This window comes from Triturus cristatus, chromosome 2_1 (genome assembly GCF_964204655.1).
Source record: "Triturus cristatus chromosome 2_1, aTriCri1.1, whole genome shotgun sequence".
In the NCBI taxonomy this organism is placed as follows: Eukaryota; Metazoa; Chordata; class Amphibia; order Caudata; family Salamandridae; genus Triturus; species Triturus cristatus.
The window spans coordinates 497,724,226-497,746,928 of NC_140581.1; the positions used below are offsets into that span (position 1 = coordinate 497,724,226).

Here is a 22,703-nt window from a genome sequence, read left to right on the forward strand (position 1 = left end):
CAGGATGCAAGAAGCTTCACAAGGAGCTTCATAGCATGCTCCTGCAAGGCCTTCAGAGTTATAGTCCGACAGTCCGAGCACGACTTCAAGTCGTGGGTGCGCTCGAGACACTAGAGACAGACGAGGTGGGGGTCAGTTACAGACATCATGCGGTGACAGGTACCGCATGATTTAAACCCTGTCTTCCTCTAAGACATACTCGCACACAAATAAAAAAATTCCGAAGTTGACAAAAAGTAAAAAAAAGTCCTGTCAAAAAGCAACAGATGGGTGCTCTTCCCAGATCGGCACTTAACTTGCATGGAAAGAGAAGAACGGATGTCTGCACGCCAGGGTGGCGCCTATATCTTCTAGCTGTAGATAAGGAATCTGCAGCTAGAAGTTTCTATCAGATGATTATATTCCCCAGAACTAGTCTGGCGCCTAGGGATATATATCGCAGTTGAGGAAGCTGCAGTTGAAAGTATCCATCAGAAACAGACTTACTGCTCAAAGCAGAGATTATCCAAACTAGTAAACAACAATTGAAAATGAGGGAGGAGTGTTGGGGGTGGGGTCAGGAAGCATATCTTTCATTTAATGCTTCCAGTGAAGATAAAAGAAAGGCTTACTGATAACTTAACCTTCGGCATTTTGCTACAAAAGTGTCTGTAATAAGATTCATGAATAAAGCAACAAGGCTGACTATAAAAAGTTGGTTAAGGACAATAAGTCTAATTACACTCGTATAGGATAGAGAACTAAATTGCTAGCATGCAAAGACAATGAAGAAGAAGCTTTGTTCACATTCCACCAAAATAGACTGAACTAGTAGTAGCACAAAGCACTGCAAGATTTTTGCTATATCGAGAGGACCCTCCTCCCCAAAGTATTTATTAACCTAGCATATGTTCAGTGATTAAGAAGTATGCTAATCATGCAAACAATAATATACACACATTTCTACAAAGAGAAGATGAATACAGATGTATTCTAGTAAAGAAAAGGTAACTAAACTCTGATGCAGGATTTACTTTAATTTGGGAGGATTATGAATACAGACCATTAGAATTTCACAAGTGCCAACAACTTACCATTTTGTGCTTGATTCACCTTTGGTGGATCTACAGTAGCAGATTTCTGATGTCCATTTCTTTTTATACTTGATGCTCTTCCAACATTAGGTTTCGGCTTAGGGAACCTGCTTCTAAATGGTTTTAGGGTCCCAGCTACTTTTATATCACTGTATATAAAAATTAAAAGATAGTCGCCTTTTCAGAATACTATGTACTTAAGAATGTGTTTGTCTATGCACAGTTTAGATGACTTTGGAGCACGTAATTGTTTAAAATTAATTTAACTTATTAGACAATAGTCTCTTGTAGAGCAAATAAAAACAACAAACAGCAAACAGTGCAAAGACAAAGGGCCTGGCCTTGGTAAGCTGTTTCAATAATGATTTGTTTCACTTTTATTGCAAGCAAATGTGCTATTAAACTTTTAATAAATCACATGGCCGCCTAAATGTGACAGCCATACATTTCAAATAAAAATCTTAAATTAAAGCATAAAATCAACCATTGCATATAATTGTAATACAACAATATAAGTGCTACTACTAGGCATTTGTATCTAGAGCAGGTAGAACAAGTTTTAATGCACATCACAGTAAAACATATTTTATTTGTGCATGGAAACAATACTATTGACTTTGCAGTAATGTAATCTGAAAACTTATTTAAACATCCAAGGATGATTAGAAAAGATAAATAATTTCCAAAATAAAGTACTAGCCCACTAGTCTGGCACTAAAGTGAATTTCTCTTTAGGGGGATGTGCACCCACGATTAGGCAAAATAACATCACTGACAGTGCAACAGAGCTAATGGCTGAAGTAAGCTGGCCCTTTGTTCCATGGTGTATATGGTGGATGGAAGTAAAATGTGAACTACAGCTGAACCATCCAATAGATGCAGAGGGATGACCCAAAGCCCCTCTCTTTATGTAAATATATAGGTATTTTTTTCCAGATTTGTTATTACTTGAGGCTGGCGAACCAACTAAAGCTGTCAGTATACCAGACCCAATAAAATTCAAAAACACGTTTTTAGAACTGCACTTTAAAATAGATCTAGAGATAAAGCAATTACTCAGGATTTGATTGGAAAAACCATTCAGCTACTGAATCGATGGAAAAATGTAGTATTCACTAAATTCCTGGGGATTTAATGGAAAATAACAATTCAATCACTGAATCAATCCAAAAGTGAAGTTGTTCCTAAATATTAGGTGCAAGAAGTGCCATATGTGTTGGGATGGAAGAGTTCCCTGCATGGCAATGGATGTGCACACCTGCCATGAGTGCCCCAGCTGCAATGGTATTTGGTCCATGTTACCAATTTTTCTTCATTGGCGAACACGGATCATGCGTGAGTGCCGTGACTTAGGGAGGTCTCACAGATTACAGTCTTGTTAGACTGGGAGGGGCTTACAAAGTGTTATCCTCTGTTGGAAATGGCCCTTTCTAGGGTGCTTTCCCTCAACTTTTTCCTTTTCTCCTTCCCAGTTTTCCGCTGCTCTGGATGCTAGCCTTAGGACTTGAGAATGTTTGGCTCTGCTGTGCAGTGTCAAAGCGTTGTGCTTGTCATATACATACTGTGGATTGGTGTATGTTAGAAATGGGGGTCTCTAGTTGGCACAGGTATGCACTTGCGACAAGCAGGGACTCTCAATTCTAAGTCAGGATAAGGGGATCACCCTTTTAAATAACCCCTGCTCACCCTTTAGGTAGTGTGGCGCAAGCAGTCAAGACTATTCTCAGGGCGCTATAGGTTAAGCATTTGTGAACACATACAGTAATGCAATGACACACCACAAATGGACACCAGTCAAGGTTGTATCAAAAATAGGTTTCTTTATATAAGGCTTAGCACAAGACCAGAATAACGATTAAAATGACCACAGTATTATTTTAAAGTTCAATGTTCTTGCAAAAAGGCTTAAAATGCAAAAATAGGTTTCTTGTACTCAATTCTGCTTCTTTTCAGGCTTTGTACGGTTCGTACCCGGGTGTACGACTCGTCCGCATTAAAAACAAAGAAAGTACGAGTCAAACAATCGGTGCGGACTCCGGGGTCCGGGACGTGCACACTGCGGTGCGAACAGAACAAAGTACCTTTAGTTCGTGGGGTCCGCGACGGACAGTGCGGGACAAGTTGATGGGTCCAGGTCGTAGTTCAGCAGCGTACTCGGTCTGGTCCTGTCGCGGCGTCAGGACGCGGCGTTGGTACGGGACCGTCAGGGGTAGGGGCGGATGAGCCGGATCAGCTTGCAGAGTCCGTGGCGTCGGCGTTCGGGCCGTACCTTCGGTGCGGATCAGCGGCGACACTTCTCGGCGCCGTACAGCGTACGGGGAGGATCAGCGTACAGCGGCTTTTTCGGCTCTGAGTACGGCACGGTGCAGTACGTTAGCAGCGTACGGACCGTACCTGCGGGACAGCGAAGCTTGAGTCCGGCGTACAGGGTTCGGCAGCCAGGGATGTACGTCTCGAATCGGCGGGGAAGGTTAGGTGCAATGCAGCCGGGAGGGATACGGTGCGTACTAACGCTTTTGGTTCAGCGTAGACACATGGTGCCGGGCGGCAAAGACACGGCTTCGCGGCGGATGTAGTACGAGGCGTACGGGGGCCAAATCCAGCGGGAAACAAGCAAGAATTGTCCAGGCAACTCAGTTTTTGAAGGCAGATGAGTCGAATGGTCCTGGGACTCAGTTCAGGGGGCAAGCTCTTCTTCCAAGCCCTTGGAGATAGTTGAAAAACAAAGTACAAAGTCTCTTTCAGTCTTTTCCTCTCCTTTCTCAGCAAGGCACCAACTGCAGGCCAATCCCCCAGGTCAGGGAAAGTTACTCCTCCTTCAGCTTCTTCCAGGTCCTTCTAGTCAGGCAGAGTTCCTTCGTGGTTCAATCAGGATCTGATTTCTTAGGAGCAGGGCTCCTATATTTATACTCAGTTTCTTTTGTCTATACAGGCCAGGGGGGCCTTTGCATAATCCCAGTCCAGTTCTTTTCAGTGAGGAGCACTTTGTTGTTGAGACTCTGGCTTCTTCTTTCAGCAGGCAGGGCAGAGACATCAGACGCTCCCCAGGGGGTGGAGCCAGCATTGTGGAGGCAGAGCACTGTCCTATTCAGAGTCAAGGTGCACTCCTCCCACTCATCCTGGTGTAATCTTTCTATTCACCACCTGGCAGCCCCAGCCTGTCTCCTGGAACTTCCCAGCCCTGTCACTCAAGCTACACACAAAGAGGATAGCCCTCCCCTCCAGAGGCGGACTGAAATGGTTAAGCAAGCAAATGCTAACTTTCTAAAAGTAGCATTTGCAAACACAGGATATTAACTTTACTAAAAGATATATTTTATTATTCTGAGTTCAGGCATACTAAACATAAATTTCTACCATGCTTCCTGAGCCCGCTAGGATTATAGAGTGTTATAATCTAGCAGCCCACTCTGGCCTATAGAGAGCAGGTAGCCTTCAACAGTGAAAAACGAAAAGGGCTGTAATTCACTATTAGGACATGCCACACACCTCAGGGCATGTCCTACCTTATCCTTACAATGCACCCTGCCCTAGGGCCTACCATAGGGGTGACTAATATGAAGGTAAGGGAAGGTTTAGGGACTGGCAAGTGGGGACACTTGCCCAGTCAGCATGACAGTACCAGACTGCATGCAGGTTCTGCAATGGCAGACCTTAGACACATTTTACCCCGCTGCTTCTGTGGGTGGCACAACCAGTGCTGCAAGCCCACTAGCAGCATTTGGATATACAAGCCCTTGGCACCCCTGGTGCACTCTACTAGGGACTGATAGTAAACCAAATAAGCCAAACATGGAAGTCAATTCACATAATACATTTTACCATAGGGAGCACTTGCACTGTGGCACTGGATGGCAGTGGCACAGTGCCCTGAGCAGCTAACACCAGCACAAAAATACATTGAGGCACGAACAAGAATGGAAGGGTGACCCACGCCAACGGTGCCAGGTCTAACAGTGTATATATGATTGGTTGATTCAAGTTAGCTGTAAGTTCCTGGTCATGGGGTAAGACCTATACAAGGGGCATGCATCTCAAATGCAACTTTGTGGGCCTGCTGTACCTGGAGGCAGTTTATCAACTGTGCCACAGGTTTGCCCTGGTGGGACTTCTATACACAGGTTACGGTTACTCGGTTTGGCATTTAAAAAGCTAACTGCTAATGTTCTGCATGTCTCCTGCTATATCAGAGTTATCTCTGGTGACAGGGCGCGGTGTTGAGAAGAGATTGGGCAAGTGGGTGTATGCGTTATCTGCAAGGCTCGTGAATGACACCACATGGTGTGTTCAGTACGATTGGGCCTGCTTCTCTCATTGGAGTTCTAGGGAAAAGCTATAGAGCAGTATTTCCTACAGGCAGAATAGTAACAGTATAGTGTTTGGTATCAATGAGTTCGTAATGGTGATTCCTTTCCGGTACTGAGAGGGGGTTCGACATTATGGTGCTGAAAATGTCACTTTGGGAAAGTGGGCATTTCGATGCTCGGGCTCCATGTGCGTGGCGGCCTGTCTCCTAATTCACAAGTCGGTGGTAGGGGAACAGCCACATCTGTGCATTTCTGATAGAGGACCATAAACAAGGGGTTCACGGAAAACTGTGGACCTCTGGCTCTAAGAGACTTTTCTGGGACAGTTACGTGGGGGTGGAATTGGCACCTGCGTTCCAAGAAGCAGGGTCTTGGCCCCTCTAAAGATTGTAATCAAACATCCCAGGATAGAATAGCAGACAGGAAAAAATGTAGAGGGCTTGTGCATTTCAAAGGTGGCCTTTTTAACTGATCATATCTTCAAAGGCCATGGTGGGTATAAGAACTGGGGCTTTGGCCTCTAAAAGTAGAGGCGTTTTGTATTTGGAACCATTCTACGTTGTTCAAAACTGGGACACTGACACGAAGAATCATTAGGGCAGAAGGGACTGCAACTGGTCTATCCAAAGACTTGTGGTGGCCTGGAGCTTGTGCTCAAGGAAGGGGACTATCACTTGGTGGATTTTGCCTGGACGTTGCTAGCCTGCAGCCTAGTGCCAACAGTGAGCTGGCCTCCTGTCCACAAGATCCCAGGCACACAAAGGATCTCACTGTTTCCACGTGATCGTAAGGAGATCGTAAGGACCGCACTGGGTGTGGCGGAGACAGGTGGATGCGATCATGGTTGGGACAAGGACCGCTCTGACATACACCATCATCTCACTGTGCAAAAGGAGTGTCTGCACAAAGATCAGCACCCATCTGAAGTGCTGGGACGTGAGGGGTTCGAGGAGTGCGGGGGAAGCTTGCAGAGTCTGTGGGACCTGTGCTTCCAACCAGGGGACCTGTGCTCGTACACGCACATGAGCATGTGGTGTCCGATTGTTGTTGGGGGAAACTGAGCCAGGAGCTAAGACTGTCCTTGGCATCCAGATCAGGAGGACGATAGTACTTGACATTGCAGCCTCTGTCCGGGGTCGTTGGCTCCCTCTCCCTGGACCCATGCCATAGAATGCTTTGTTTTGGAAAACACAGTGACAAGACCCGAGGGGTTTTGTGTTCCCTATGGGCATCTGTAGCTGACTGTCGGGGCCTACGGCAGGTCAGACCTCTGCTTGAGGGGAAATCCTTTCTCCAGACAGGGAAGCACACAAGCATACTGGGTCACAACCTTTTGTCTACGAAGGAGATATCGATCCTACACTAGTGCAGGTGCCGTTGAGCACCTGGAGGTTTCATCTGAATGGATGAAACAGAGCCAGATGTATCAAGGCTTTTAACAGTCGAAAAATGAACCAATTCGCAGAGTCGTCCAGTTTGCGAACGGTAAAAAGACTTTTGGGATGTATCATCTCAAAAGGCATTCGCAAAATAGGTAATTGCAATTTGCGATTCCCTAAATGCAATGCAAGAAGCATTTTCAGAATGCGACTTTGCATTAAGGAATTGCAAATTACCACCAAAAATTGCATTTTTCCAAGTGCCATGTGGCGCATACACAATCCCTTAAGGCATGTGTGTGCGCTACATCTGCACACATGACATTTTTAAGGGTGCATCAGGGTGGCCTTTTGGCCCCCTATTACCCTTGAAATTGCATTCACATGGGCAGGCATTCCTTAATAGTGAATCGAAATTTGCGAATCTCTATTAAGGAATATGTAGGAACTGCTATTTCTTTTGCGAAACCTACATACATTGCATTTTGCGATTCTATAAAAGCAAATTGGTAAAATTCGCTATTATAGAATCACAAAACGCAATGTTTATACATATGGCCCTAAGTAACTGTTTCTTTCTGTGTTAGGTGGTTATGACTGTCTAGACAACAGAGCACCAGTCGGTGGAGTTGAAGGACTGAGGTGCTGGGTCACGAGGCGTAGTCGGAGACGGGTAACTCTTTGACCTTTCTGCAATGGGAAAGTCCAACAATTGATTATAATTGCCAAGTGTATATACAATGTGTGTTTCGTTGTGATTATAATAGAGAAGTTTGACAATTGCATATAACTGTGGAGTGCATATACAATGTGCATCTCGTTTTGATTTCAGTGTGTGTATGTGTGTGCGTAATACAAAGACAAGTGATTTAACACATACTGTGTCAAGTCTTTTCGTGGCGAACGCAGTGTGTTGCGAGGGTGAGGGGGTGTTGTGCCAATACTTTACATTCAAGCACCTGAGGATAAGCCTGCCTGCTCGGTGCCAAGCTACCAGAGGTTGAGCACAGGTTATTGGACAAGTGTATCATACTCATCCTATTTGGAACGGTGGATTCGGACTGGCTTTGATGCGTCTTAGCCAATCCGAAACCACTGGGTCTAACACCCTGAAAGTCGTAAAAGCCTACTGCCTTTACCCAGAATTAATTTGCATAAGAACAGTGGTGGCAGCATACCTTTTTTGTAGAAGTGATCAGTAGACTGAACATGCCTTATTACCTGTGTCACTGGAGTGAGGCTATTGCCCTACACTTGTAAAGTTCTGCTGCTGTGTACCTAACTAGCCATTGGTCTTCATCATGCTAGTATGTAGTGCTGTACAGCACATGTGATTGCGTTTGTGTGCTCTAATGTATATGAGCCTGTGTATTCTATAGTACATGGAAGCCTATGGGGTCTTTATTGAGAGCTGGTTGGGTGCAGGCAGACAGAAGAGAGGGAGAAAAATGCTGTCTTGTGCACTTCAAAAGCATTCTGAAAAGGTCACTGGTCAGTGGGCCCTGGGCACATCTCAGAAAGGAGATAGGGCTGCTAATAGATAAAGAATAGAGCTGAGGCCTGTGTAACTTTTTGGGCATATATCAGTGATGCTGACATCCAGGTGTGATCTTCTAGTCACTCCCATGGCCTGTGAGTGCGGCTTTAACATTTGGCGTCACTCCTTCTGTAACAAACGCTTCCTGGACACTGGACAGAGGAGTGGGCAAAGGGGTTAACCCTCCACCACAAGAACCTCAAAGATTAAGACACTAAAGGTCTGGTAATTTTACTCGAGTAAGTTTACTACTTTTCGGTATTCACAAACTGCAATAAGTTATGACAAAAAAAAAGAGTGAGTCTGGTACAACACCACCCATAGAAAATAAACAGAGGTAGGGATTGAAAATAAAATGCCATCAGGAATCTTTTTAAATTAAATATTTAAAATAGTTAAATAAACGTAAAACAATGTTACAAAAATATATAAAATAGTACATATTTAATTAAAAGAATATTCTAATAAACTATTATGAATTTTAAAAATAATGTAACAGTACATTTTATTAGAAAATAAGTACAGTATTTCAAAGTATTCTATATATCACTTTTAATATAATTAATATTGCAAATACATTTTTGGTAGGCGCAATGACGTTTTTTATTTTAAGCTTCAGAAAAAGTATTTATATTTAATATATTTTCATTAAAGTTTTAATTCAAAATTAATTCAAGAGCGCTGTAACATTTGTTTTTATTTCGTTTTCAATTTAAAGTAAATACATAACATGAATTTCCAATATTTCACAAAAATGTTTTTAATGAACAAGTTACTTACTTTCGGTAACGATATATCTGTAAGAAACATTAGTTAGTTAGATTCCTCACCTTAGAATATCCCCAGGCGTCAGGCTTGATCCGGAAAGATTTTTCGTCAGCAATACCCTTGCGCATCATTAGGGGTCGTCTACGGCTCCGCGTCCGGCGTCGTGCGCCGGGATGACTTCATCAGAGTACTTAGACGACGCCCTCCCGCGCTGACGTCAGTTCTTGTACATAGCTTTCCGCGCCAGGAACGCAGAGCCATGCAAGAGACCGACACTGGTGCCCAAAAATTCTAGGGCCCTGAAAGGGATAACCTCAACCCTACATATCTGTTCGCAGAACGGGGAGGATGGGTGGGTCGGTGAGGAATCTAACTAACTAATGTTTCTTACAGATATATCGCTACCGAAGGTAAGTAACTTGTTCATCTGAAAGAAACACGTTAGTTAGATTCCTCACCTTAGAATAGATACCCCAGCAATACCAACCCCAGTGGTGGGTCTGCGAACCAAGATCACACCAGAAAGTCCTGGAGAACAGAACGGACAAAGAAGCCGTCTCTCCGGACTTGGTTGTCCAGGCAATAATGTTTGGCAAACGTGTGCAGCGAGGCCCACGTTTCTGCCTGACAGGTCCTGCAAAGGGACTCCCCGGCCCAGGGCAGTTGTCGCCGCTGTGGCCCGAGTGGAATGGGCCCTCAGCCTACAGGAGGTTCCTTCTTAGCTAAGGAGTAACAGGCTTTGATACACAAAACGACCGACGAGAGATGGTTCGTTTGTGCTCCGCCCGCCCCTTCTTAGCGCCCACGTAGCCAACAAAGAGTTGGTCGTCCACCCGGAACTGCTTGATGCGGTCCAAATAAAAGGACAGCGCCCGTTCTGGGTCCAGACGGTGGAGCCTCTCTTCCTCTTTCGAAGGATGCGGTGGCGGAAAGAAGGTGGGCAACGTAACAGACTGCCCGATGTTAAAGGCAGTTACCACCTTAGGGAGAAAGGAAGGACGAGTCCTGAGAACTACTTTGTCCGGATGGACAGAAAGAAAAGGAGGCTTAGAAGAGAGAGCCTGGAGCTCACTCACCCTCCTAGCAGAGGTGATGGCAACCAAGAAAGCAGTCTTGTGCGTCAAGAGACGAAGGGGACAATTATGAAGTGGCTCAAAGGGAGCGCACATCAGATATGTCAATACCAGATTCAAATCCCACTGAGGCATTACGAAAGGGACAGGAGGAAACATGTGAGTAATGCCCATGAAGAAACGAGAAACAACAGGGGATTTGAAAAGAGAAGGCTGATCAGGAAGCCGTAAGAAAGCAGAGATAGCAGAAAGATAACCTTTAAGAGTGCCCAGAGCAGAGCCCTGCTGGGCCATGGAAAGAAGAAAGAGGAGAACCTCAGAAAGAGGGGCGGAAAGGGGATCCACAGCCTTTGCTGTGCACCATGCCACAAATTTGTTCCACCTGCAGGCGTATACCGATTTTGTGGAAGTACGCCTGGCTGCCAGAATCACATCACAGATTTCAGGAGGCAAGTCAAATGGCATCAACTGTCGCCGCTCAATCTCCACGCATGGAGGTGGAGACTGGACAGGTTCGGGTGGAGGACCGTCCCCCTGCTGCTGCGACAGAAGGTCCTCCCGAAGAGGGGCATCGATCGACAGACTGAGTAGCTCGGGATACCAGTACCTACGTGCCCAATCCGGAGCCACCAAGATGACTCGGGCCCGGTCGCGCCTGATCTTCTTCAGCACTCTGGGCAGAAGTGGTATAGGCGGAAAGGCGTACAACAGACCGCAACTCCACTCGCGACGAAAAGCGTCTCCGAGCGATTGCCGCCTTGGAAACTCCAACGCACAGAACTGCTGACATTGCGCGTTCTCTTCGGTGGTAAATAAATCTATCCAAGGCTCTCCCCACTGCCAAAAGAGGCCTTGCACCACGTCCGAGTTTAGACGCCATTCGTGAGCCATCATGCACCGGCGGCTGAGTTTGTCTGCTCTGGCGTTCAGAGAGCCCGCCAGATGTTGAACCACCAGGGTGATGCCCCAGCCATGCCCAGAGGCGCAGAGCCTCCTGACAAAGGGTCCACGACCCCACCCCGCCCTGTTTGTTGCAATACCACATGGCGGTGGTGTTGTCTGTGAACACCTGCACTACACTTCCCCGGACAGAGGGAAGGAATGCCTTCAGTGCAAGTCGGATCGCTCTCAGCTGTAATATGTTGATATGGAGCCGAGACTCCGCCGGAGACCGGAGGCCCCTGATCTCTACCTCTCCCATGTGGCCTCCCCATCCCAGGAGGGACGCATCCGTCACTACTACGTGCTCCGGTTGGGGTAGGGAGAGGGATCTGCCACTGACCCAATCGCGGTCCATGAGCCACCACTGCAACTGTCTTGCAGTGCCCTCCGAGATCAAGACATGGTCGGACAGGTTGCCCCGATGCTGGGCCCACTGAAACTTGAGGTCCCACTGCAGAGCCCGCATCCGCCATCTGGCGTGATGCACCAAAAGGATGCAGGAGGCCATCAGACCCAGAAGCCGCAGCACCAACCTGACCGAAACCCGGGATAGAGGCTGAAGGATGGGAAGCAGAGCCTGAATATCCCGGACCCGCTGTTCCGGAGAATAAGCCTGGAACTGCGCTGAGTCCAGAACCGCTCCGATGAAAAGGAGCGTCTGGGAGGGACTCAGATGCGACTTCGGCACATTGATGGAGAGCCCCAGCGAATGCAGGAGGTCTGCCATAGTCTGGAGGTGGGAGACGACTGCCTGGGGCGAGCCCGCCTTCAACAACCAGTCGTCGAGATAGGGGAAGACTGGAACCGCCAATCTGCGCAAATGAGCTGCGACCACCGCCATCGCTTTCGTGAACACCCGAGGGGCACTGGTGAGGCCGAAGGGGAGCACGGTAAACTGAAGATGCTCCTGGCCCACCGTGAACCACAGGTAACGCCGGTGGGCCGGCAGGACGAGGATGTGGAAATAAGCGTCCTGCAATTCGAACGCTACCATCCAGTCTCCAGGGTCTAGGGCAGCCAGAACCTGAGCTAGGGTGGGCCTCTTGAACCTCTCCTCCCGGAGGAAGGCGTTGACGCTCCTGAGGTCCAAGATAGGGCGTAGGCACCCTTTGCCCTTCTTGGGAACCAGAAAGAAGTGGGAATAACAACCATGACCTACTTCTGGACCAGGAACGCGCTCAACGGCCAAGAGGGCCGAAACTTCCTCCTGTAGAAGATTCAAGTGATCCCCCGACATGCGGTGGTACTGCGGTGGCATGGCTGGAGGGGTCGCTTCGAAGGGGAGGAAGTAGCCCCTTCGGACGATTTGCAGCACCCACCTGTCCGACGTGATGGAACGCCAGTGGAGCAGGTGATGGCGAACTCTGCCTCCCACTGGTGTGGAATGGGCCTGAAAGCACGGACTAGGAGGGCTTTGAGGCGGATGCTGCCGGGGTAGATGTGGACTGACCGGCACGTTGTCCCCCAGTACCGCCTTGGCGGAATCTGCAACCGCATGGAGGTTGGTTCTGCAGCCTGTGGCTAGGCGGACGTGAGGGGGCGCCCCTTCCTTGGCCACGAAAGGGGCAAAAAGCGGAAGTTTGCGGGCACTGGCCGAGAGGCCCAAGGACTTGGCCGTAGCCCGGGAGTCCTTAAAGCGCTCCGGCGCACTATCCGCCTTGTCGCCAAAGAGGAGACTGCCATCGAAGGGCATGTCCTGAGGGTGCTCTGGACATCCCCTGAGAAACTCGTGGACCGCAGCCTAGCGTAGCGGCGGAGCGCCACTGTGGTCGACATCGCCCTACCCAGAGAGTCCGTAGTGTCTAGTCCACATCTGATAGCGTGCCGCGCTGCATCTCGCCCGTCGGCAAGAGACTGGGCGAGCCGTGTCTGGGCTTCCTCCGGACACTGGGGCAGCACGTCCTCCACCGTATCCCACAGAGAGTGGGAGTAACGGTCCAAGAGACAAGCGGTGTTAATAGACCGCAGTCCCAAACTAAGGGAGGAGAACAGCTTCTTACCAAACTGTTCAAGTCTCTTGAATTCCCGATCCGGGGGAGCAAACTGGAAGGAGGTCTGGGAAGTAGAGGCCTGGATAACCAGGCTCTCAGGCGTGGGGTGTTGGGACAGAAAACCAGGGTTGCCCGGTGCAGGGCGGTGGCGCTGGGCCACGTTCCGGTCCACAGGAGGAACTGTGAAGGGCTTGGACCAAGTGCCCTTCAGAACGTCAGTGAGTGCCTCATTGAACTGCAGCAGAGGCTCCGAGGAGCTTGCTGACAGTTGAAGCACCTCTGTGAGGAGATTCGTCCTCACAGCCACAGCAGGCAGCTCTAGCCCAAGGGCTTCGGCCGCCTTGCGCAGTACCACTGAAAATGCAGCACCTTCCTCCGAAGCCACGGTCGGAGGAGAGATGAAGCCAGCGTCAGGGGAGGTATCAAGACCACTGGCATCCCCCAGCTCATCTGCCCAGTCCTGTGATAACTGGCCCTGCCGGGCCAGAGGGTCCTCAGACCCCTCCCAGTCGTCACCCTCATCCGATTCCTGGTAGACAGGTGGAATGATCGGAGGAGCCGGGGGGAAGATGAAATTGCCACCCATCGGCGTCGGACACGGCACTGGGCGGCGCCGCTCCGACGCCGGGCCCGGACCGGGACTGAACCGGGGAACGGCGTCGTCCGAAGGCGGCGCTGGAGGTGGTACCGGAGGCGACGCCGGCGGAGGGGTTGTGAGGTCGACTGTCGTCGTCTGGGATCCAGGCCTGGATCCCACGGGGACCTGCGGCATCGCTAGGCCTCCCAGTTGAGCCCGCGGGGTCCGAAGGCGCGTCGACGGCGGAGCCAGGCCTCTCATGGCCGAGAGGAAAGCACTGATCTCCGCCGGAGTCGGGTCGGTCCTAATGACCGGCAGGTATGGGGACGGACGCGACTCCCGAGGCTCCGACGGAGCCGCGTGGGTGGTACCACCCGAACCCTCAGCTGAGTCGCGTGACCGGCGAGGGAAGCCCGAACAGCGATGTCGCCTCTTGGACTTCTTACTATGCTTCGACTTACCCAAAGACTTGGAACCGGACGAGTGGTGGTGATGACTGTGGCTCCCTCGACCTCCTCCTCGACCGGGACGGGAACGCCGTGGAGCCGACTGCCGGAACTCCAGTAGCTTGCGGGACCGCTCCCGCCTAACCTTCGAAGTCAGGGCACGGCAGTCAAGGCACGACTCGGAATCGTGGTCGGCCCCCAGGCAGTAGAGGCACCGGCGGTGGTGGTTCGTAACCGACATTAGTCGGTGACAGGAGTCACAGGGTTTAAAACCAGGCATCCTACCGGCACCAGAGTCGAGTCGACAAAAGAGACCAAAAGACTCAAAAAGTTTAGTCAAAAAATGACTAAAAGGGTATGCTCTTCTCGAAACAGCGCTGTCTGGCGTGGAAAAAAGAAAAACTGACAGCGTGCGAGGGCGGCGTCTAAGTACGCCGACTACGTCATCCCGGCGCACGACGCCGACGATGGACGCAGAGCGGCAGAAGACGCCTAGCGACACGCAAGGGTATTGCTGACGAAAAATCTTTCCGGATCCAGCCTGACGCCTGGGGATATTCTAAGGTGAGGAATCTGACTAACGTGTTTCTTTCAGATATTGGCATATAATGGAGATATTTTGCTAACTGCGATCGGGTCCATGGGTTCTACAAGTTTTAATAATATTCACGAGCAGTAGGTGGTGTGACTTTCCGTTTATTAAAAAAGAGGCACAATAAGGCGAAATGGCTCATGGGGTGCGCTTATAAAATGTGACTGGATATTTAGCACAAGACTCCTTTGAAATATGGATGTAATGAGTATATACAATGGTGGCAAATTGTTGGAAACCAGGAGCCAAAATGTTTTCAGGACCAGCTGATGAATAACATTCTCTATTTCTAGCCCTTCTGTGAGCCTCCTCCTACTAGCCTGTACCATCATAAGAAGGGCTTTCTAATTTTTACTTTGCAATAAAGGCTGCTAGATCTGAACCACATAGAGTACACATATAGGCACAAAGCTTAACATGTAAAAATTGTTGGCCTGTCAAGCATTCTCTGCTTAACAAGGTCATGCTATGTTCTCTTTTTCCTTTATTCAAAACAATTCAAGAAAGAATTAAAAGATAGAATATACGCCCCTAAATTCTACAGTAGATCAATTTAGAGCTCAAGCCTAGACTGTCCGAATCTTTAACGTTATCCAAGACTGTTCAATCATACCTAATGAGGTGCCTTTTGGTTATTAATAATTCAGAACGTAGCAGAGTAAGGTGTGTCTTGTAATACGGTACCTTAAAGAGACAGGCAGATGGTTACTGCCCTACCAAGCCATATCATGGTGAGGGAAAGATGTTCTAACAACACAATAAGAGTTGAAATGTCTGCTGTAAAACAGCCACTGCATACAAAGCCTCTTTGCTTTATAGATTGGCAACTTTTTAATGGATCAGGTGAATAAGGTTTTAAGTGACATCCTGGGAATGCTCTGTCTATTCCTCTACCTGCACCCCTTACCCATACAGCAGTCAAAGTCTCTACTTTTCATGTGCGATGGTTATGATATAGCGGGCTGGGTGGGCAGAGCCAGCTGTGACACAGATGATTAATCCTGGGAGTTCTCCGCCTGCCCCTCACACTAGACCCATCAACTCCTGTGAAGCCAGTCTCACACTCTTTATGAGCTGAGGTGCAACTTACCGTGGGCTAAATTTGTGGGATTTGACCTTGTCTTGATGGACACTTAGGCTGGGAATGCCTCTCTGTAGGAAAGTAGGATCGGCTTTTATGTTACCCCCACTTTTTGCTGGTGGTATGCTGTTTCAGACTAGTCTGACTGGGATCCTGCTAATCAGGACCCCAGTCTCTGTGCTTTCTACCCTAGATTGTCATGGTAAGTACTAAGGTACACCCCAGATTGGCTACTAGTATACCCTTATAAGTCCCTAGTATATGTACCAAAGGAACCCAGGGCATAGTTACACCAGGGGTCTCCCCTGGGCTGAAGCATGTATTATGCCATCCAAAGGAGACCACTCATACTGAGACTATAGGCCTGCCATTGCAAGCTGGTGCTAGCACCACTTAAGACAGTTATACGTTTGTTTATATCTGAGATCACTACACTTAAAACCTATAGGTCAACCCTAAGGCAGGCCTTCCAATCCTAAAGGCTGGGTTCTCGGTTCTAAGTCTCAGGGTGTCCCTGCATGAGCGCGACTACCCTACAACCTTCAGAGTCCATTCTCCCGGGTTGTAAGTGCATCAGCCATTGCGACATATAGAGTGGCCATGCGTCATTACGTGATGACCATTCCTAAACTGGCTGTAACAAAGCCGGTCATGTTTGGTATAAAAAATGTTGGAATCGTACCCCCAAACCATAAACGGTGTGGAAGGTATGATTCCATGCACTGTAAAGCTCCTCCGCTAGGCTCTCAGTGCTCACGGTACCACTCTTCCAAAACCGGACAGCAAGCTAGGGCGGCTGCCGAACAAATACATGGTTCTGCCCTCCTGCTGCTGAGCCAAGCTCAAGCAGGGGAAAGCAGAACAATAGATATCCTGTCACAGGGAAGTGTGGCCACCTCACAGACAGGGTTTAATGTTTTGGGGCAGGGTGTGGGTGCTTACCAGCACTACTGAGAGTGCGTGAAGGGCACATTTGGTGCCCTCCTTGCATACTCTAGTTCAAACCACTTCAGAGAGCCTTGGCTCCTGCTCTGGCGTAAAACTGGAGAAAGGACATGGGAGTATCCTCCCACTGTCTGACCCCTCGTCTGGTAGGACTCCTGAATAATCCCAACCGTTTTCTTAGGGTACTTAAGGGCTTACCTGTGGGTTACCTGTGGGTGGGTCACTTGATTTGTAGTAGAACAAGATTCAGACCACTTTATCTTCGACTGTCTGGGCACTCTGGACTTTTCTGGACTGCTTTGGGTACCAAGACTGCAACTCGGAAGACTCCTGCTGCTCCTGGTCTGATAGACCTGCTCGTCTAGTGCAATGTCTGTGCCTGTGCTCCATACAGGATCCTTCCAAGGCCTGTGGACATTCAAGACAGAAATATACCTTGAAGTGAAGAAGTAACTTCTCTGCATCTGCAGGCACCGCAACTAAGCTGACCGGTCTGCTGATCCTGGGCTCCTACAGACTCCGAAAGGCTCAGCAACACAGGTGGTGGTTCTTCAACTCCCTCGAGGCCTGCACTGTCTTCTCACCGAGTTGGAGGCAAGTATCCCTCGCCGGAACTGCAGGAACTGAACTCCTGTTCATTGCGTCGACTTGCCATTGCCAAGGCTTGTTGGCACGCTTCCTCAGAGATCTTCGGGCTCCAAGAAGCTCCCACCTCAAGCATCTCCTGCAGCCAAGATATTTGCCTGGACCACATCCCTTGCACTGTGGGCCTTCATCATTTGGTGAGTCCTCCTGCGACTCCTGTGCCTCTGGCCCATGGGTCATCTAAAGGGTCTTCTTCAACTCCAGTGGGTTCCCCCGCTTGCTTGGGGCCTGCTCTGACTTACCTGCCTGTGCGTGGTGGGTCACTTGGACCTTGCTGGTCCTGACACTGCACCTTTTTTTGCTTGCTAAGTTGTTTGCAGCTGCCAAAGCTTGTTGGTGCTCCGGACAGACGCCGACCCCTCAACTCTCGACATCCGACTTGGGACAGCTCGTGAACAGCTTCTGGTATTCCACAGTGTCGCCTGGTCCATAATGCTGCAGCTCCAAGGTCATCGTGAACACTCCTGCATCACCAGACATCGGTGGGCACTCGTCTTGTGTGCCTCCTGGTCACTCCTGAATGGCATAGACTATGTCACCTCTGCTTGCAGGTACTTCTCATCTTGAATCCACCTTTGGGTTCCAACAGACACTTTCACCTTCTTCGCCAGCGGCATCTTCCTGAAGTACTCCATTTTGTTCGACAGCGGTTTCAGACGCCACTTCGCACCTATGCACCCAGCTTCCCTTGTGTAGGTATCCTGGTTCCTAGGTTATCCACGGGTGGGGTGGTTCTCCAACTTTCTGTCTTCCACAGGGTTTCTTCAGGGTCCACTGGGAAGGGTGCTCCTTCTTTAAAATTGCAACCATGACTTACCCATTGACTTGAATTGAGCACGCGGTCGTGTTCTCACTCTGCACACGGTCTCCGTGGGGTTCCTGGGTACTTACCTCAGGTGGTTCCTTGGGTCCCCAGTATGTCTACGTCTTCTGGGTACAGTCTTCACTTGAGTCGTGGTTCACATCCCACTATTTTAGTATATGGTTTGAGCCCCCCCTGGAGACTATTGGGTATTTGTGCTACTTACCTGTTTTACTTGTGTTAGATCTGCGGTTAGGAGATATTGTTATGTGTTAGTAAGTGTCTTATAATAAATACCTATTTTTATAAATGCACTGTGTGATTCTTTTTCACTTAACCTATATCAATAAGATTAAGATCTGGTAATACAAGCTGCTTTACACTCCTTCGGGACTAAGCCTGAAGGCTGCTCTCCAGAGCTACCACTTAGAGAGCTTTTCTAAGGTTGTTTAAGACCACTAAAATCCCCATAAGGGTTGTCTGGATTAGTGAACAGTGCTACACTTACATAAGTGAGCACCATATACTAAGCCAGCCTCCTACACTCTCACTTTCCTCGTCACCCTTTCTGCAACAAACGTTATCAATAGCACCACCAAACAAAACTCCAACCCATCATTTCTTGTTCAGTTTAGGGTATTTTCAATTCGGCCAATTAGAAAGAGTAACTTACTTCAAGTATCGATTTTTGGGTGGCTGCCCTATCTACCTGCACATTCCTTCCCTTTCAACTATCCCAGGTGCTAGACTGGATCCACAAACATCTGGCATAGCTCATACATGCTGGCAGGAGTCACTGGTACCAGACGTTTGCTTATGGTGACTGGAGTTACACAGCGCCAAACCCTCTGCCCTAACGTCATCTCTGTGTCCTTTTTTTTCTTTCATGCACTTAAGAGGCATAGTCACAGTAATGTCATCAATTGATACAACAGTGCAGCAATCTAATTTGGTGCCTTATTATTGAGGCCTATAAGCATCCTTCAGAACAAGGAGGTGTGTGGGATCAGTGAGTAACTTGCAGATGGGTAAGGGTATACAGCTAACAGATACTGAAGGCAAGTACGTTTTTCTTTTGATGGATACATCTACCTGCAGATTCGTCAACTTTCAAATAGATTCCCAAGCAATACCTTCCCTAGGTGGGATGTCTGAAGGATGGTCAGATGAGGAAATCCTGGTGGCCATAGCACACGAAATGGACATCCCTTTGCACCCCTGAGTCCAAACAATAATGCTTGGCAAAGGGATGAAGAGAAGGCCATGTCGAGGCATGACAGATCTCAGCCATGGGAACGCACCTGGCCAAAGCCGAGGTGGAGCACTTTGCTCTGTTGGAATGAGCCCAGTTTCCTTCTGATTGTTCTTGTCTTGGAAGGACACATCAGATTTTGATTTATAACATTATTCAGGGGAGAATAACTGCTTTAGCCTTCTTACTGCTCAAGTACCCTATGAAGAGCTAGTTTGAGGCCTAAACTATTTAGTGTGGCCTATATAGTAGCTGAACATCAGTTTAGGACCAAAGCTTTTACCCCACACCTTATACTTGGAGGTATGGGGATCGGGGTAAAAGATGGATAGGGTAATTTGTTCTAAAGGGGAAGAGGTCACCACCTTGGGAGGAAATCTGTTGTAGTGCAGAGGACAACATGGACAAATTAACCCCTGAACGAGCATATGAAGTGTGGTCAGACACTCACTGCCTGCAACTCACTGACTTGCTTGACCAAGGTAATAGCAACAATCTTAATAGTAAGTAAATGCAGCTGACAACTGTTAAGCGGCTTAAAGGGAGCAACCATCAAAAAGGTGAACAAGCATTTACAATGCAATAGGTCTCACATTTACAAGAGTTTAAGCTATTGGCATTGTAAATGACAATGCCTTTTATTTATCTGTTTTGATAATTAACACAAAAATAAAAGGCATTGTCATTTACAATGCCCATCACTTTTCCAGGTAGTGGCTTTGTGGCTGAACCTTTTACTATTTATCAGAGGTAATTTAGTCGGGCCGCATCTGTTTTTCCTACCTCACCCATCAGTCAGGCTGTTGCTTTCTGCATCTGACAATTATCGCCTGGACATTTTTCGCAGGCAGTCGATGCCATATGTTTACAGCGTTATTTGTATAAGCAGGGGAAGAGTCTGAAATGCACAATTGTGCGTAGCCTGGTCTAGCTGAAAAGGCTTCGGGAAAGCCAAGCCTCTCGGTGCATTTGCCATGTATCCATGTTGCTACCAGAAAGCATGTGGCCTTTTTCTGCAAACCCATGAAAGAGTTCAATAAGTGGCAAGCCAGCATTTGCTGTGCTCGTTAGGAATCTATTAGTACCACAAATGATGCTCTTCACGGGGCACAAGTGATTGGCTTTTGATGGTTGCTATGATGCTCCAGTATAGGCAAAGCATTATCCATCCTACAGCTGTTATGATACAAATGTACAGCATTTGAGCCTATGAAGTATCCTTTAACCAACTGAAGTGGTTGCTAGGGTGTTGCTTATAGATGGCCACTTAAGCCAATCTATAAGCTAGAAGTGGTAGAAAGCAATTAAAAGTTCTCTGGGCCAGTGCTGGGCAAAACAATCTAAATACATTGTTGAGTTTCAGAGGATTCAGCCCCTGCATTGAGATCGGAGTCTGCTTGCAGGCAAACGCCCTTCTGGTGTACACCAATTTCATTTCTTCGGTATGTTCTTTACCGAACCGCTAGGTGGCAGGAGAATACAAAATATGCAAATTCATAAATGATAATCCGAAGCAAATCCGATGTTACAGGTACATATTTAATTTCACGCCGTATCAAATGACTACGGCGAAGAGGCCTAGTGAGTACACTTTATTTGCTACATTAAATCACAAATGCATCTTATTACTCTTTAGAGCCCCGCTGTAAAATGCTGCATTTGCGGGATATGTATGGGCATTATCACATATTTAGTTGCCTTCGCGTGGCGTCCGAAGCTATCAGAAGCACCTTTGATGATCCGTAACCTGAGAAATTAGTATAAAGGGAGGCCATCTGTTTCCAACTAACGCGACCGCGAGACAGGCAAATGTACACAAGTGCGGGCGCGATAATTGGAAAAAGCTGGCCCCTGCGCGCCGCTGCTCGCAAGGTGGATGCCAGCATTTCTCGGCCAGTCGGGATCGATGAAGACGACTTGCACGCAATCCAGGTTAATCTTCTTTAGGACTGAGGAATAAAATGAATAGGAGAAAATGTGTAATAAAGTGGAAAGCTCCTGCCTAAATTAACATATTTTCAAGGATCCCTGCAGCAGATACTCGAGTGCACAGAATTGTGGGTAACGGGTGTTGCGATTGGCCAACAGGTCAATTTGAAGCATGCCCCTCAGGACAAGAATGCTTTATACCACCTCCGGATGGAGATGCTGGGAAGATGATGCCATCTCAGGCAGTCAGCCCTGGTATTCAGAGAGCTGGCCTGGTGGTTGGCGAATAGCCAAATACCATGCTGGTACATCCCCATCCCAAATGAACAAGTCACTTAACTTTGGAAACGCCTTTTCTGGTAGAGACTCTAACCGCAGACTTCTTACCTTAAAATATCCCTTAGGGATCTGACTGGAACTGGAAAATCATAGAAGGTGTCTCTATGCACCAGTAGGTGGCATCAACAGCTTTGTGTTGATGTAGTCCACACTGGATAGGAGGTCCACGGTGCTTATATAGGCACCACCCCAGTGCGCCGACATCAGTTTCTTTTGTGACAAATCCCGAGCCTACAGACGTGGGGCCATGACAAAATGGTTGTGACTAGTTTGCTGAAGCTAAGGAGAACCTTGCAGACGAAGGAGTGCCTTTGCAGAGCAGGGAGAAAGGGAGGCTCAGTAAGGAATCTGCAGTTAGATAAGAGTCTCTACCAGAAAAGGTAAGCAACCTGGTCTTCTGGAAGAGACTTCTAACCGCAGATTCCTTACTTTAGAATACATAACACAACAATAAACTCCCCAGAGGAGGGACTGTGAACTGACGTAACCCAAAAGTCTTGAAGCACCAACCAGTTAAAGTGCTCCTTGACGAACTTGACTGTCCAGATAGTAGTCCTTCGTGAATGTATGAAGTGACGCCCGCTGAGCCGCCTGACAGATGTTGAAGAAAGGCACTCATGCATGCAAAAGCAATGGTCTCAGCCTTGACTCTTGCGGATTGAGCACTCAATCAATTCTGGAGGCTGTTTCTTCACAAATGCATAACAAATTATAATGCAGAGTATAATCTATTGAGAGATGGTCATCTTCTCCACAGCATTTCCCTTTGCCTCTGTGAATCCAATGAAAAGCTGATCGTCCAGCCGGTGGTCCTTGGTACGATCAATATAAAAGTAAGGGCCCTCTTTGGATCCAAATGATGGAGCCTCTCTTCTTTAGAGGAACGAGGGGGCGCAAAAACGCTGATGAAATATCTACCCCCGCCCCAACAGGGAACAAAATTAGGAGCTTGACATGACACCATTGGCGTGTGAGGGGAGTCGTCCTTAAAAAGGGATATTCCCTTCATCACTATTGTTCTTTGT

General features: G+C 48.1%; 1 protein-coding gene across 4 annotated transcripts in view; it reads right to left on the reverse strand.

The window, feature by feature from the left end:
* Positions 1 to 22,703, reverse strand: part of BDP1 (BDP1 general transcription factor IIIB subunit) — a 1,439,438-nt gene that overhangs the window by 335,797 nt on the left and 1,080,938 nt on the right. For all 4 annotated transcript variants that reach the window (XM_085632357.1, XM_085632359.1, XM_085632358.1 and 1 more), the window contains one exon: positions 1,074 to 1,222. In XM_085632357.1, coding sequence (XP_085488483.1) covers positions 1,074 to 1,222 — 149 coding nt within the window. The remainder of the gene's footprint in view (positions 1 to 1,073; positions 1,223 to 22,703) is intronic.